Here is a 15,365-nt window from a genome sequence, read left to right on the forward strand (position 1 = left end):
GGTCAAGTTAAGAGTACACAGTAAGTTCCCTATATACAAACAAATTCTGTTCTGAGAGCACATTCGTTCAGTCCAGTTTGTTCATAAGTCCAGTTTGTTCGTAAGTCCAACAAAGTTAGCCTGGTCCTCCAACTAACACAATTGGCCATACAGTACTGCGCTATAATAGGTTTATAATACTTTTCACATAAATAACACATAAAAAGCAAACACAAAAATAAATCATTTTTAATCCCATAATACAGTACTTTGAAAAGTACAGTAGTAACAGTACAACAGCTGGCATGCAGGGGCTGGCATTGAGTGAACAGGCAAGAAGAGTTACTGACTGGTGGATGGAAAGGAGGTGGGAGCTGCTAAAACTGAAGGAGCAACAGCCATCGGAGATGGAGGGCCAGCGGCAGTTTCACTCATTCCTGATGTGATTGGACTTGCAAACGCATATTCACATCTTTGAAAGTTCTTGTAAGTTCTACCAACTTGAAGGTTGGTAGATAGGGGACTTCCTGTATTATTAGTCTTTTTACCTCTTTCCTAGGTTGTTGATTGGAGAAGGCAATGGCACCCCACTCCAGTACTCTTGCCTGGAAAATCCCATGGATGGAGGAGCCTGGTAGGCTGCAGACCATGGGGTCGAGAAGAGTCGGACACAACTGAGCGACTTCACTTTCACTTTTCCCTTTCATGAATTGGAGAAGGAAATGGCAACCCACTCCAGTGTTCTTGCCTGGAGAATCCCAGGGATGGGGGAGCCTGGTAGGCCGCCGTCTATGGGGTCGCACAGAGTCGGACACAAGTGAAGCAACTTAGCAGGTTGTTGATGCCAAATGCATAGATTAGTGGTAAGTTTTACTTAAGATATCAGCTTGATAGTCACAAAAGCAATAGTAATGGGCTTCTGTGTAAAGCCTCTAAGGCCCCTTACTTCTTCCATGATAATAGATATGTCTCAGTAGAAACCAGGGAGCTTCCCTGGTGGCTCAGACGGTAAAAGTATCTGCCTGCAATGCGGGAGACCCGGGTTTGATCCCTGGGTCGGGAAGATCCCCTGGAGAAGGAAATGGCAACGTACTCCAGTACTCTCGCCTGGAAAATTCCATGGAGGAGGAACCTTGTAGGCAATAGACCATGGGGTCGCAAAGAATCAGACACGACTGAGTGACTTCACTTTGACCAGCAGAAACCTGGGCTTCCCAGGTGGCACTAGTGGTAAAGAACCCACCTGCCAACGCAGGAGACATGAGAGACGTGGGTTCGATTCCTGGGTCGGGAAGATCCCCTGGAGAAGGAAATGGCAACCCACTCCAGTATTCTTGCCTGAGAATCCCATGGACAGAGGAGCCTGGCGGGCTACTGTTCGTGGGGTGGCACAATCAGACACGACTGAGTAATTTAGCACGCACGCAGCAGAAGCCCACGGCCTTTCCCCCACACACTTTCCTGGCCCATCCCAACACCCCACAGGCCAGGCTCCCAGCTTCCGCCCATGCTGCTCCTCTGTCCTCTTCCCTCCTTCCCCTTCTGGAGAATCATCCTTCAAAACCAGGTGAAAGGCTACCTCCATGCTCTCAGGACTTCTACCAAAGATAAGTGCATCGCTCTCTAATCTACATCTACATGGTTCTGTTTACCTCCTCCAAGGCTTTTCACATCATGAGTCATTTACAGCAGTGGATCTCCTCAAGAGAGAATTTCCTAAGGGGAAGGACTGTGCGGGTCTTCTTTCCATGGCCAGCACCAGCTGTGCCGAGGGGCAGTCGATCTGTGGTCCAGAGGGGCCTCTAGCTCTTGCTGTGGGGCTGTTCCCGGTGACTGTTCATAGCTGTCCCTGGTCCCTGCCTCCTCAGTGTTCTCAGGACACTGCGCCTTCCAGGGCTGCTGTAAGAAAGGAGTACTCCATAGCCCTTTTTATTGATTGATTTTTGCGTCCCTTGGTGGGTACGAGTCCATAGCCTTTAAGTTTCCATTTGCGATTCAAGCTGTTCCTCAGCTTTCTTGGCAGTGCTATGTTCTATTTTACTTGTTTAAAACCTTCGTGTTGTATCGGAGTATAGCCAGTTAACAATATTGTGACAGTTTCAGGTGGACAGCGAAGGGACTCAGTCATACATATACATGTATCCATTCTCCCCCAAACTTCCCTCCTCTCCAGGGTCATGCGTGCTCGGTCACTTCAGTCGGATCCAACTCTTTGTGACCCTGTGGACTGTAACCCACCAGGCTCCTCTGTCCATGAGGTTTCTCCAGGCAAGAGTACTAGAGTGGGTTGCCAGGCTCTCCTCCAGGGAATCTTCCCAACCCAGGGTTCGAACCTGGGTCTCTTATGTCTCTTGCATTGGCAGGTGGGTTCTTAACTGCTAATGCCACCCGGGAAGCCCATCCAGGAGCAGTGCCGCGTTTTATTACATTCTGACTCTGCACTCACCACCAGCCCTCAAGAACGTTCTAGATCAGGATAATCATCTGAGCATTTACAATTCATGTCAATAAGTATATATGTCTGTATCTCAGAGTGCCCCTGGAAAAGCAGTACTTCAATCACGCCAGATGACAAAATGCTCAGTTCTGAAGGTGTCAGCGTGTGACACACATGAATGGGATTAGGTGCCATGGAATCCCCTCCCCTGAAGGGTTTCCTTGGAGTTTCAGGACGTTGTATCTGGGGTAACCTCAAGAGCCTCAACTGTAACCCACTGTGCCACATGGATACTGTTGGCTCAGGAATGAGGCTCTGAGACTACATAGAGATCAATGTCCTAAAACACAATAATGAATTTATTGCTGGTTTAAATCAGTATATTGGAAATTTGAATTTTTAAACTTACTTAAATTTTAAGTAGGGCTTCCCTGGTGGCTCAGACGATAAAGAATCTGCCTGCAATGCGGGAGACCCGGGTTCTATCCCTGAGTCAGGAGGATCCCCTGGAGGAGGAAATGTCAACCCACTCCAGTCTTCTTGCCTAGAGAATCCCATGGACAGAGGAGTCTGGTGGGCTACAGTCCATGGGGTTCAAAGAGTTGGACACGACAGAGAAGGCACGCGTGTACACTGCAGTGTGCCCCTGATTCCCTGCATCCGGATGACTGGCACACCACTGAAGGGAAGAACAGATGTGGGCACGGTGCCCACCCAGCCTCACCCTGCCTCACTCTGTGTGCCGCTATAAACATGTTATCACTTGGCTCTGCAAGACTTCTCTCCTTGCCAGTAAATAGTCATCTGTACCAGAAGCTGGAAAGTGTTCGTTACTCAGTCATGTCCAGCTCTGCAAGCCCATGGATTATAGCCTGGCAGGCTCCTCTGTCCTTGGAAGTCTCCAGGCAAGAATACTGGAATGGGTTGCCGTTTCCTACTCCAGGGGATCTCCCCGACCCAGGGCTCAAACCCGTGTCTTGTGTATCTCCTGCATTGCAGGCAGATTCTTTATTGTCTGAGTCCTAGAATGTGGAAGGGCTACCAAGAATTCCAGTATAGGGGTCTACCATGTTGTATGAGCCAGTCTCTGATGGTCAGGAAATTAGATTGCTTCCAAAGTTTAACTAATGTAAACTGCAGTAAACGTCCATGTAGCTTTAAGTCTTGCCTACATCCTTAATCACTTCTCAAGGATAAAATCTTGAAAGTGAAACATCGAGACCAGAGAATGCTTTTAAGGCTTTGGGTACATAAGCCAAAAGTTGTCTTCATCACTCCGGATGCCAGCGCCAGTGTGAGCTCCTTGTGATTTGCTTTGTTATCACGTGATGGATCTGCCCTTTGTGACATTCTTGATGCTTTTAAGTCCTCGTTTCCTAATATCCCAGGTTGTTTCTCTTTCTTCCAGGTGGTTTTCATTCCCTTCTCAGTAACCATACTTTCCCGTTTGCGGCTTAATGCCATTTCCTTTCCAACCATCTGCTGATTTCAGCTGCCGCTTACCCCTCACGGTTGGTGGCAGTGTGGTCTCACTCTGCTGTCACCTCACCATATGCCAGAGCTTGGTGACTCAAGACACGGTATTCCATGTCCTCGAAGCACTAAATCGTATGCGCCCGCCAGGATCACGGCTCTGCATTTTTGTGCAGTGACTGACCTTTGCCGCTCCCCATGAATGACTGAGATGCTTCTCCTTACACGCCTCCCATATACAACAGATCCCATCACCCAGAAATGCTGCTCTTCCACTCTCAGTGACATTACAGACTCAACTCTCTATTCTTGGTGTCTTGTTTGGTCTCTATTTACATTTTATCATTCAGTACTCCACGCCATCAGTCAATACTCTGTCTTTCAGACTAGATCTGGGTGTCTCAGCCTTGACACTGTTCACATTAGGAGCCGGGGTGGTTCCCTGTTGTGAGGTTTCCCAGGTGGCTCTGTGGCAAAGAATCTGCCTGCCAATGCAGAAGTTGCAAGAAACATGGTTTGGATCCCTGTGTCAGGAAGATCCCCTGGAGAAGGAAATGGCAGCCCACTCCAGTGTTCTTGCCTGGAGAATCGCACAGATAGAGGAGCCTGGAGGCGCACAGTCCTTGGGGTTGCAAAGAGTCAGACATGACTGAGCGACTGAGCATGCTGGCAGTTCCCTGTTATGGGACAGTCCTGGGCCCTGTGGGATGATTACCAGCATCCCTGGTTCTACCCAGTAGACACCAATCAGTTGCACCCCTTTTCCTAGTTGTGACAACCAGAAGTGTTTCCAGACATTTCCAGTTGTCCCCTTGGGTATTAAAATCACCCCAGTTGAAAACCACTATATTAGACAGTCTTTGAGGGATGTATCGCCAAAGATATAAACCAACAAGACTACAGGACTACGTGAAGGAAGGTGGCAAGTCAGGGACAGAGCCCCTTGAAAAGGCAGGTTATGGGGTGAGTTATTCCTAAATGTGAATGAGAAGTGAGGAGCAGAGAGAATTCAACGTGAGCTTGACTAGCGTTCCAGCTGGTTCTATCAGGATGACTTGGGGAAATGACAGGCAAGCCCAGTGATGTGGACCAGCCTTGACAACACTCCTCTGTGGGCACAGTGGCCACTTGATCCCATCTCTGGAGTCCACAGCATCACCAGCCTCCCTCCAGCCACCTCCTAAGGGGTGAGCATCCACAGGGGCACAGAGGTGAGTCAACAAGGCTGTCCCTGAATCTCTTGTTCTGAAGCTTTGTTTGGGAAGCACCCTAGCCGATCTTGCGTTTAAGACAGGTTTCTAATCTCTCAAGTGCAAAATGCCCCACATCTTTTACAAGGAGAGCCTGGAGACAGGTGTGTTGCATGAATACAAGTCACTGGATATCACTTCTGTCCAGTCTTTTCACAGTCCAGCTGCCCTGTAATCATCCTCTTCAGAACATCTCCCAGGAGAAGTCAGATACCTGAGCTACCAGAGAAGAAATTTCTCCCCAAGAAGAAATTCTTGGGAATTTCTTTAAAATGCTAAGAGTTTGCATGCTGCAACTAAAGATCTGGCACGCTGCAACTAAAAAAAAAAGATTCTGCCTGCCACAATTGAAAGACCCCACATGCCGCAATAGAGATGAAAGATCATGTGTGCAGTAGTTAGACCCAGTGTGACCGAGTAAATACTGAACAAACAAAAACTCCAACCAACTGTCAAAAGCCAAAAGAGAGATGATTTTCATGTTGACTCCTGGGAATTTTGAAGAAATTACACAATACGCTACACTTCATGATAGAAGGAATAACAGGCAATGAGATCATGTTATAAAAATGGTTTTCTTTAGGGATGGGAGAATGTCTGACCTTTTTGTTTCTTCTTCTTTCTATCATTGGCAGAGCTTCTTGAATCTGTGACTTAATGTCTTTTTAAGCTTTGTAAAACTCTCAGGCACCATTTCTTCAAATATTGCTTCTGCCTAGTTCTCTCTATAATCTCCTTTTGAACTCCAATTCCCTATTTATTAGACTCCCTTATTCCATTCCTTAAACATACTACCCTCCACTCTATTTTTCTTCTTCCTTTTTTTTGGTAATTGTGGCTCTTTATATTCAGTCTGGATATTTCCTTCTGATTTATATTTTAGTTTACTATTTTTCTCTTGAAATACATCTAATCTTCTTTCATACTCATACAAGGGGTTTTGTAACTCCAATGATTATGTTTTCAACTATATTCTTACTCTAACAAAGTTCTCAATCTTTTCTTTATTAAATGTAATAATCTTAGTTGTTTTAAAGTCTGGTTCAAATAGTTCCCTTATCCAGATTCTTATGAAATGTTTTCTATGTCTATGGTCGACTTTATTACTTTTCATCCACACAGTCCTTCTTCCTCATGTTCCTAGTTATTTTTTTTTATTAAATCTGAGACATTTTATATGAAAAGCTATCAAAATAACTTGAGGCCTAGAATGGTATGATCTTTTCCAGAGAGTGTTCATGCTTGATTCTGGAAAGTGTTTATGCTTAATTCTTGCAGGAGGCTTGAGTCAATGGCAATCTCAGTTTAACTTAATTTTATTATAGGTATTTAAGGAATTTAAGGTCATCACTATTCCTAGAGGGTCTGCCTACATGATCCTAAACTACAACATGAAAGATTTGCCAAGCTACTTGGTTTTTTTCTTTTTTTAAATGAGGCCAAATTCCTTTTATGCCCTTAGGTCGTTAAATATATTTGTCATTTTCCCTGTCTTAGTCCCTGCTCTGGTCAGGAATGGCCCTTGAGGGTCCATAGCTGCCCACCTCAATAGCTTTCCTCCTTCTGAAAGATCTTCACTGCCTTGTTAGCGCTCTGATTCCTGCAAGCAGATATTTTACAATACTTGACTCGATTTGTTATCAGTGGGAAAGGTGGTCTGAGTTACCTAGCCTGCCGTTGTCAAAAGCAGATGTCTCCGTCATTTCTATTGCTGTCCTTTTACTGAACCCTTAGCTGCAGCATGTGGGGTCTCCTTTCCTGACCAGGGGGCAGACCTCGGTCCCTGCACTGGGAGCTCAGAGTCTTATCCCCTGAACCAGAAGGGAAGTCCCTGCTTGGAGTTTTTAAAATAACCATTATTCCCTGCTTCCCCTCCCTTTCCTCCTCCCCTCCCCCGACCACCCCCCCCCCTCCACCATTAGCTGAACGGGATAATAAAACCCTGTCAGGACAAAATCAGTAACTGCTGTTCAAACCAAGTCAAGCGCAGGTGGTCAACAGGGGATAGACCTGGTCTAAGCGAAACTCGCTCAGTCGCGTCCAACTCTTTGCAACCCCAGTCCATGGAATTCTCCAGGCCAAAATACTGGAGTGGGTAGCCTTTCCCTTCTCCAGGGGATCTTCCCAACCCAGGGATCAAACCCAGGTCTCCTGCATTACAGACAGAATCTTTACCAGCTGAGCCACAAGGCAAACTCAAGAATACTGGAGTGGGTAGCCTATCCCTTCTCCAGCGGATCTTCCCCATCCAGGAATCGAACCAGGCTCTCCTGCACTGCAGCTGGTTTCTTTACCAAGTGAGCTATCTGCGTCTAGGCTGTTGCTTTTTAAAGTAGTCAGTCCCCACTGCAGCCTGATTTACCCAAAGCCTGCATAAACGAACATTCTCTGACAGTTTACCACTTAGAATCATCTTCTCTTCCTACATCTCTGATGTGTGACTTCAGCTGGGAGGCAAGAGTGGGATTTTCAAATCCGCGTATTTTCCTGTCGCTGCGAATCCACTCGCTTTCTCTTGCAGTATCTCTGACCTATTTATTTTGCTGAAATCCCTTGAAAAGAAAAGTGAATCCACACACACGTGGACTGTCATACTCTCTCATTGGTGGAGAAATTTCGGCAGAAGAGATGCATTCCGCTGGTGAAGAGGCCTTTTCTGTTTGTGTTCCAAAGACACAGCAGTGAAAGTGCTTTTCTGTACATAGGCTGGAATGGCTGTGACATCCATGGCAGAAGGAGCTATGTATTTTAGCACTCCTCCCAAAATGTAAATTCTTCTTCTGTGTAGGCGAGACCATTCTGTTACCATCTCCATGGTACCCAGCCCAGCGCCTTGAAAGTAGAGACTGCGGTGGCTATAAGCTTTTGCAGAGGAAGCAGCTGAAATTCCCTTGTTAATTCTCCTATTCAGTAGGGACTTTTATGAATGTAATAACTGGACTTGTGAGCCGCCATGCCCTAAAAAATCCCATGTGTGCAGAGAACGTTATATGAACATCCTTAATTTCCGGTTTTTTAACTTTCCCATTTTTATCTCTAAGTCAGACCTTTCTCTTCATATGAGGAACAAACAGCTTCCATGATTCCATCCTCAAAGCAACTGAGAAAGGAATCTTTTTTTTAATATGTGTTTATTTATTTGGCTACATCAAGTCTAGTTGCATGGCACAGGCTCCTCTCTAGTTGCTGCTGCAGACTCAGTGGCTGTGGCTTGTGGGCTTGGTTGCCCCACGGCATGTGGGACCTTATTCCCTGTGCCTGCCTGAGTGCTAAGTTGCTTTAGTCGTGTATGACTCTTTGCGACCCCATGGACTGTAGCCCGCCAGGCTACTCTGTCCGTGGGATTCTCCAGGCAAGAATACTGGAGTGGGCTGCCATGCCCTCCTCCAGGGAAACGTCCAGACCCAGGGATCGAACCCGAGTCCCTTACGTCTCCTACACTGGCAGGCAGATTGTTTACTACTGCGACACCTGTGAAGCCCCCAGTTCCCAGACCAGGGATGAAGCTCGAGTTCCCTGCACTGCAAGGTGGGTTCTTAACCACTGGACCACCAGGGAAGTCCTGAGAGAAATCTTTTAAATAGAATTTAAGTCCTAAGGAGAAGTAAAAGTATTAAAAGCCATTCTAAAGAAAGGTTTAAAAAAAAAAATCCCACCTTGAGCCCACTCCCACAGCTCTGTATTTTTCTTCCTCAGCAGACGCTCCTTACAATCAGTGGCCAGTGTGTCTCTTCTTCCCTGACCATGACTACATCAAAAAGCATCATGTACAGATTTCAGGAGCCACTTGGAATCTAATATGCGGGCATCTTATTCTCTTCCTTTTTTAAAATATTTGAGCACTACCTCTCAGAGAGAGATAATACATATTTTCAATTCTGGCAATTTTTAAAAGTAAGTGATATAAAGTTTTCACTGATTCATCTTACTGATATCAGTCATTCATTTAGAGCCAGTAAAGAAAAATACTGGTACATAGAAAAAAACAAAATAATGCCATTTACAGCAACGTGGATGGACCAGGAGATGATCATACGAAGTGAAGTAAGTCAGACACAGAAAGACAAATCTGTTACCACTTACATATAGAATCTAAAAAATAGTAGAAATGAACTGACTTACAAAACAGAAACAGGCTCACAGACACCGAAGACAAGCTTGTGGTTACTGTAGCCCACCAGGCTCCCCCGTCCCTGGGATTCTCCAGGCAAGAACACTGGAGTGGGTTGCCATTTCCTTCTCCAGTCTGTGAAAGTGAAAAGTGAAACTGAGTTCACTCAGTCATATCTGACTCTTTGTGACCCCATGGACTACATATAAAATATAATAAGGATTTACTATATAGCACAGAGAACTGTGGGGTTTCCCTGGTGTTTCAGTGATAAAGAACCCACCTGCCAGTGCAGAAGATGTGGATTTGATCCTGGGTCAAGAAGATCCCCTGGAGAAGATTTAGGGTTAGGCTTGGGAAATGGCCACCCACTCCAGTATTCTTGCCTGGGAAATCCCATGGACAGAGGAGCTGGTGGGTTACAGTCTTTGGGGTTACAAAAGAGTCAGACTTACCGACCGAACAACAGAGAACTATGTTCTATATCTTGTAATAATTTACAGTGGAAAATAGTCTGATAAATAAATAAATACACATATAACTGAAAAAAAAGTTCTGATGATATGCTATTGAATGTGGTGCTACTTGGCATGACAAACCAGCCTGTTTGTTCCGTGATCTACTCTCAATATAATCCTGCCTCACACACTGCTTCTTTACTGCCAGCCTGTCCTCAAGAAAGCTCCATGGCAGGAAAGCCACGGTGTAGCTGGAGGGTCCTCCTGCCTCTGAGACGGCATTGTCTTAGTGCTTGCTGTGTGACGGTCTTGCTCAGCTCAGGCTGCTGTACCAAAATGCCCTAGACTACATGGCCTATACAACGGACGTTTATTACTCACAGCTCTGGAGGCTGCAGGTCCAAGGGACTGGCAGACTCTGTGTCTACTGAGAGCCCCTTTCCTTGTGTGAGTGTGTGTTTGTGTGTCGCCACTTGCAATGATGCAAACAATATGATCAACAAAAACCCTGTTGCTTTCTTGGAAATACCTTCTCTGTTGGTTGTGCCTTGGGTTCAGGACACAGAAAGTTCTCCCTCCTGACCGGGCAGCATTTTGTTTCTTTATATATTATTTTCATATTTCAAGTTCTTAGGAAAACTTTGGTAATATGCCCTGTTAAAAGTTAAAAGCAAAGAGTTAAAAAACAAATACAGTTTGCATAAGGCTTACTTATAAATTGGAGTTCTGTGTTCTTAGGATTAAAATAGCTGGGTGATCAGTGTTTTGGCTGTGTTAAAGACTTAGCCAGTGCTTGCCTTCTTCAATCCCTATGGCAGTTTTGAAGACATTTTAGGATAAATGCATCTTATATTTAAATTTATAAATGATGTATTTCCAGTATTTTGGTAAAAGAGTTGCATATCCCTTGACTTTTTGTGGATCTTGGCTCTAGGAGAAGGTTGGCATTAACAGTGTACAACTGCGGGATTGTTTTCATGACTTCAGTCGGATTCTGGTGTCACCATGACCCTATAGTCCTGTGGGTATTGACTGGCTAGGTGACATGACAGCAGGTGTTAGCACAGCTCTTAAAGAAGACTTCCAGTCTTATATAGGTGATCAAAATCTATTTTATAATGGACAGTCAATCGATACTTCTTTCTCTATTAACTCAATAGAAGTTTGAGGAAAGTACCCAGATAAAGGCGGTATACCCTGGCTTTGAGATAGTTCTTTTTCCTCTGTATTGATGTGCCAGGGTGTCATCAGTGTTCTGAAATAGCACAGAATCCCCTTTGAACTCCTATCACTGCTGTCAAAGGCTATCTGTATTCACATCAGTTTTCCTTTTATTGCCTTCAGATTCTCTCTGTAGCCACTGAGAAAGGATTGTAATGAAAGGTATTTAAGATCTACATAGATCACATGTCAGGATGGAGGAAGACTGTCTACTGATTCAGCCATTTATCCTGTTTTATTGCACAGAAGTTAGAAAAAACGAACCCAGCAAATGATAACACAGCTTTTTTTTTTTTTTTTTTTTTTGCACTTTTTATAGTTTGTCTGTCACATGTTGTAATGAGCATGCAAACATTGCTTCTCTATATCTCCCTCTGTTGGCTCTTACAAGAGAGGGAAATTTCATCCATGTTGAGTTGAATGTTTATGCGAAATCTAAACCTTTATATGAACATGATAGCTTCAGAGTTTTAAGGAGATGACAAAATTGTGGTCCAGGCACGAGTTGGAAAAGAATTTCCAAACATGAGACAGAATGAGAGGGAAATAAAGTTTATTAGAGTGGGAGACGCTGTTAGAACAGCGGGCCAGCTCAAGGGAGAGCCAGTGTTGAACACGGGTCCTTAGCCCACTTTTATAACCAGGGTACACGGAGCGGGATGGGGGTCTTGCGGGTCATTTGCTGATTGGATGAGGCACGTATATTGGGTGAGGGGAAGAGTAAGACAAATACCTTCTCCCTATGGGGTAGGAGGGGAGAAGGCAATGGCACCCCACTCCAGTACTCCTGCCTGGAAAATCCCATGGATGGAGGAGCCTGGAAGGCTGCAGTCCATGGGGTCGCTGAGGGTCAGACATGACTGACTGACTTCACTTTCACTTTTCACTTTCATGCATTGGAGAAGGAAATGGCAACCCACTCCAGTGTTCTTGCCTGGAGAATCCCAGGGACAAGGCATCCTGGTGGGCTGCCGTCTATGGGGTCGCACAGAGTTGGACACGACTGAAGTGACTCAGCAGCAGCAGCATGAGGTAGGAGGGGGGACAGGTTATACTGCTCAGGAGGACCTGAAATCCATTAATAATTACAACATGGGGGAAGGAAAGATGAAAAGGGTCTGTTTTTTCCATTCCTGCATTCCCAGACCCCCCTTGGTTTTGTCTGCTCTTTTGTCCTTGGGTCACTACAAAAAAAGAAAAAAAGAAAGAATTTTCCATTTCCTGTTGCAGTAGCAGAGAAATTCAGTCCCCGCAGCTGGTTTCTTTTGAGAAGCCAACATCACTCCTGCTTCAGCATCGAAGTTAACAAATTTACGAAAGGACTGTTTCCTTTTGCCTGCTGCTCTCTTTCTGTCCAGTGCAGTGAGCCAGCCTCAAATAATGAACCAAGAGCAATGTGACAAGTCTGGTTCACTTTCATTTTTTTTTTTTTTTTTTATGTATTTAAAAGAGATGAACTGGTTTCATTGATAGGCTGTGCACAGGTGTAAAGCCTTCTTTGAACAGTTTAGAAGTGGCTTAGGTTGAAAGAACAGGAAGGTCCACTTTGAGTGTTCTTGTTATAAAGTTGAGATTGAGTGACACTCTCATTGAAAATGACCTTTAATCGGATGTCTCACCCATTGATGGAATGTCATTCATGTCTGTTCTTTAGCCTTAACCTAAGCCGTATCATAATAGAGAAAAAGAAGGTATGGCTTTTTAATTTTTCTCTTGGAAAAGAAGGGATGAGATTCTTGCAATTCTTATTGTCTGTTAAAAAAGCTGTTATTATTTCTATTTTTCTATTTTTGTTTCAAGGATACAACATGAGCTATATTTTCTTCCAGGTAAAATTTCAGAATGAAGGCACTAACAGATTCTGAAATACAATTTTGTCTTCATAGATATACATACATGTATATGGACACATACACATATATTTATAAACATAAAATATCTGTGAGAAGGTTTAGTATATATGTCATTTAGATTATATGTTCAGCACTCATTAACAAATACAAATAAGGAGTTAAATAACTTAATATTCCCGACGTACTATAAAATCATCCTTCTGTTTTGCTATGGCTTTTCTCAAAAATGAATGTGGGAATATTTTTTCTACACATATTACTTCGTTTCTACCTTCATTATACCATTGCCTTCAACAAGATAAAGGCTGAATGTGATCAAAGATCAGAAGCATCATTGGAACTCAATATTTTTTAAATTATAAGAGTAATAGAACAGGCTATTAGAAATGTAGAAAAAAATGAAAGACATCCACACTTTGTAAATAGGTATTTATTATCCTTACACTTTTTTATGATCATTTTACTTGGTACCCAGCACAAACCCTTCACAGCTTTGTGTCCTGCTTTGTTTATTTAACTTCTATTGTAAACCTTGATCCAAATTGCTACACGGTCTTCAAAGCTGTCATTTGTAAGGCTCTATTCATTTGCCTTTTGCATATAATCCATAACTTGAAATGTATGTGCAGTTAATTTTTAATTACATATTTTAACTCAGACTCAGTTCAAAGCAAACATCAGAATTTCTATAAGATCAAAATTTGCCTATAGCTCATGGCAGAGTATCTAATAAACCGTAACATTCTTTTCTCTTTTGTACATTCTGTCATTAGTTTAATGCTCATAGATGCAGTGACAAAATATGTATTTTATAAGCGATTTAGAAATTTATCACAGTTAACACTTGCGTGTAAGAAGTGAGGGCACTTGATAGTCTCTAACTCCGATGCTATGCCGATCGTATGCTTAGCTTACTGTAAAGTATGCTGCCTTGATCTATAGTCTTCCTCCATCCTGACCAATCAAAACTAGCGTACCTTTTCTCCTTCCTCCCTGTAATGGTTGCTAGAACTGTTCTCAGAGCACTTCACTGTTCTACTGCCAATTACATTCACTTATGTACCTGCTCCACCCTCCATCAGAAGCTCTCAGTGGGCAGGAATGGCTCTCCCATTTTGGGTGGTCCTTGGACTGCTGATGCCATATCCTGCCTGCAGTTCTCCAAGTGTCATGACACCCTGCTTTGGTTTTCGTCTTGGATGTTTGCAGAGGGCAATGTTGGGAAGTGTGACGATGTTAAAGATGTGTACTCTCTCATTTCTCTTCCACCAGTGGGATGGAGTAGGACCTCTTCCAGACTGTGCAGAACCACCAAAAGGGATCCAGATGCTGTGGCACCCATCCATAGTCAAACCCTACCTCACACTGCTCTCTGAGTGCTCAAATGCAGACACGCTGGAAGGGGCGGCGGGCGCCCTGCAGAACTTGGCTGCAGGGAGCTGGAAGGTATGACTGGTTTGTTACAATAAGAAAGAAATCTGGAAGCACAAGAAGGTTCTTAGAAAATAAGAGAAGTCCAATTTTGAGAAGTGCTATTCTAATCAAGTTTTCTAAGGATGTTAGAGAAAAAAGAGTTCCACTGAACTGTTGGATTTAGAAATATATTTCTTTGAAAAAGTCTTCTTAAGGAGGTCCTTGAAGATGCCTGCAAAACACAGAGGAATAGATGTCAGTATAGTCATGGAAGATGCTGTGATATGCTTTCCATTCTGTCTGTGTAGCTGAGTTCCTTTATTTTCAGAGGTGACTGGGAACATGTTGAGGCTTTTCAAAGCACTGTCACTGACAGAGCTGATTCCCAAACATCTCATAGAAAAACCCCTGTGAATCCTGTAATATCGTAGCTGGTCTCATCCCCAAAGGAAAAGAACTGCTTGCATTTTTAAATTATGGGATTACAGGGAAGAATAGTGTTACAAGTTATCTTTGGCAAAATGTTAAATTAAAGCGACTGTATGGTTGGGAAAGATACTAGGAGGATCTTTTTCTCTGGATTTTTATAAACACACAGTCTTCCTGATGGGTTCTCACAGAAAGTTCTCATGACCTTCCTTTTGGGTAGAAAGGAGGGATTCATGATAACCAAGAATTCTTGAGTTTGGTCACTGCTAGTTCCATGAGCTAAATCGCCTTTTTGCATAAAAGAGTGTTAACCTCTTAGAAGAATGAGGGAATATGGGGAAAATATCAAGAGAGGGAGTTTAAACCTCAGCCTTCCATTTTCCATTCAGTTAATATTCATACAGCACTCCTTTCCTTACCATTCTTTTTTTTTTTCTTCAAAACAATATTGATATAGACACACAGCTCTAGATCACTCTCAGAAGCTCAGTACCATGGGTCCCACACATACTGGCTTCAGTATTGCCCTGCAAAAATACCTTCCTTCTCTTCTTACCAGATCTTCCAATACCTGCCTCTTGCCACTTCTCTGTCCCTGCCATCATCTTTTCCATTTTACAATCTCAGCTGCAACACCGTCTTTCCTGGGTGTGACCTTCCAGCTCTTGGGGCACAGCTCTTGAGACCCAGCCCCTGGTGATACTTCCCAGGAGCTGGCTACTTACTCATGCATGCCAGCCC

At 43.8% G+C, this 15,365-nt stretch overlaps 1 protein-coding gene across 2 annotated transcripts in view; it reads left to right on the forward strand.

Moving 5' to 3' along the window:
- The window catches only part of CTNND2 (catenin delta 2), a 1,099,643-nt gene that overhangs the window by 957,553 nt on the left and 126,725 nt on the right, over positions 1-15,365 (forward strand). For both annotated transcript variants that reach the window (XM_005221651.5, XM_002696428.7), the window contains exon 15: positions 14,055-14,228. In XM_005221651.5, the coding sequence (XP_005221708.1) occupies positions 14,055-14,228 (174 nt within the window). The remainder of the gene's footprint in view (positions 1-14,054; positions 14,229-15,365) is intronic.

Source organism: Bos taurus, chromosome 20 (assembly GCF_002263795.3).
Source record: "Bos taurus isolate L1 Dominette 01449 registration number 42190680 breed Hereford chromosome 20, ARS-UCD2.0, whole genome shotgun sequence".
Taxonomy (NCBI): domain Eukaryota; kingdom Metazoa; phylum Chordata; class Mammalia; order Artiodactyla; family Bovidae; genus Bos; species Bos taurus.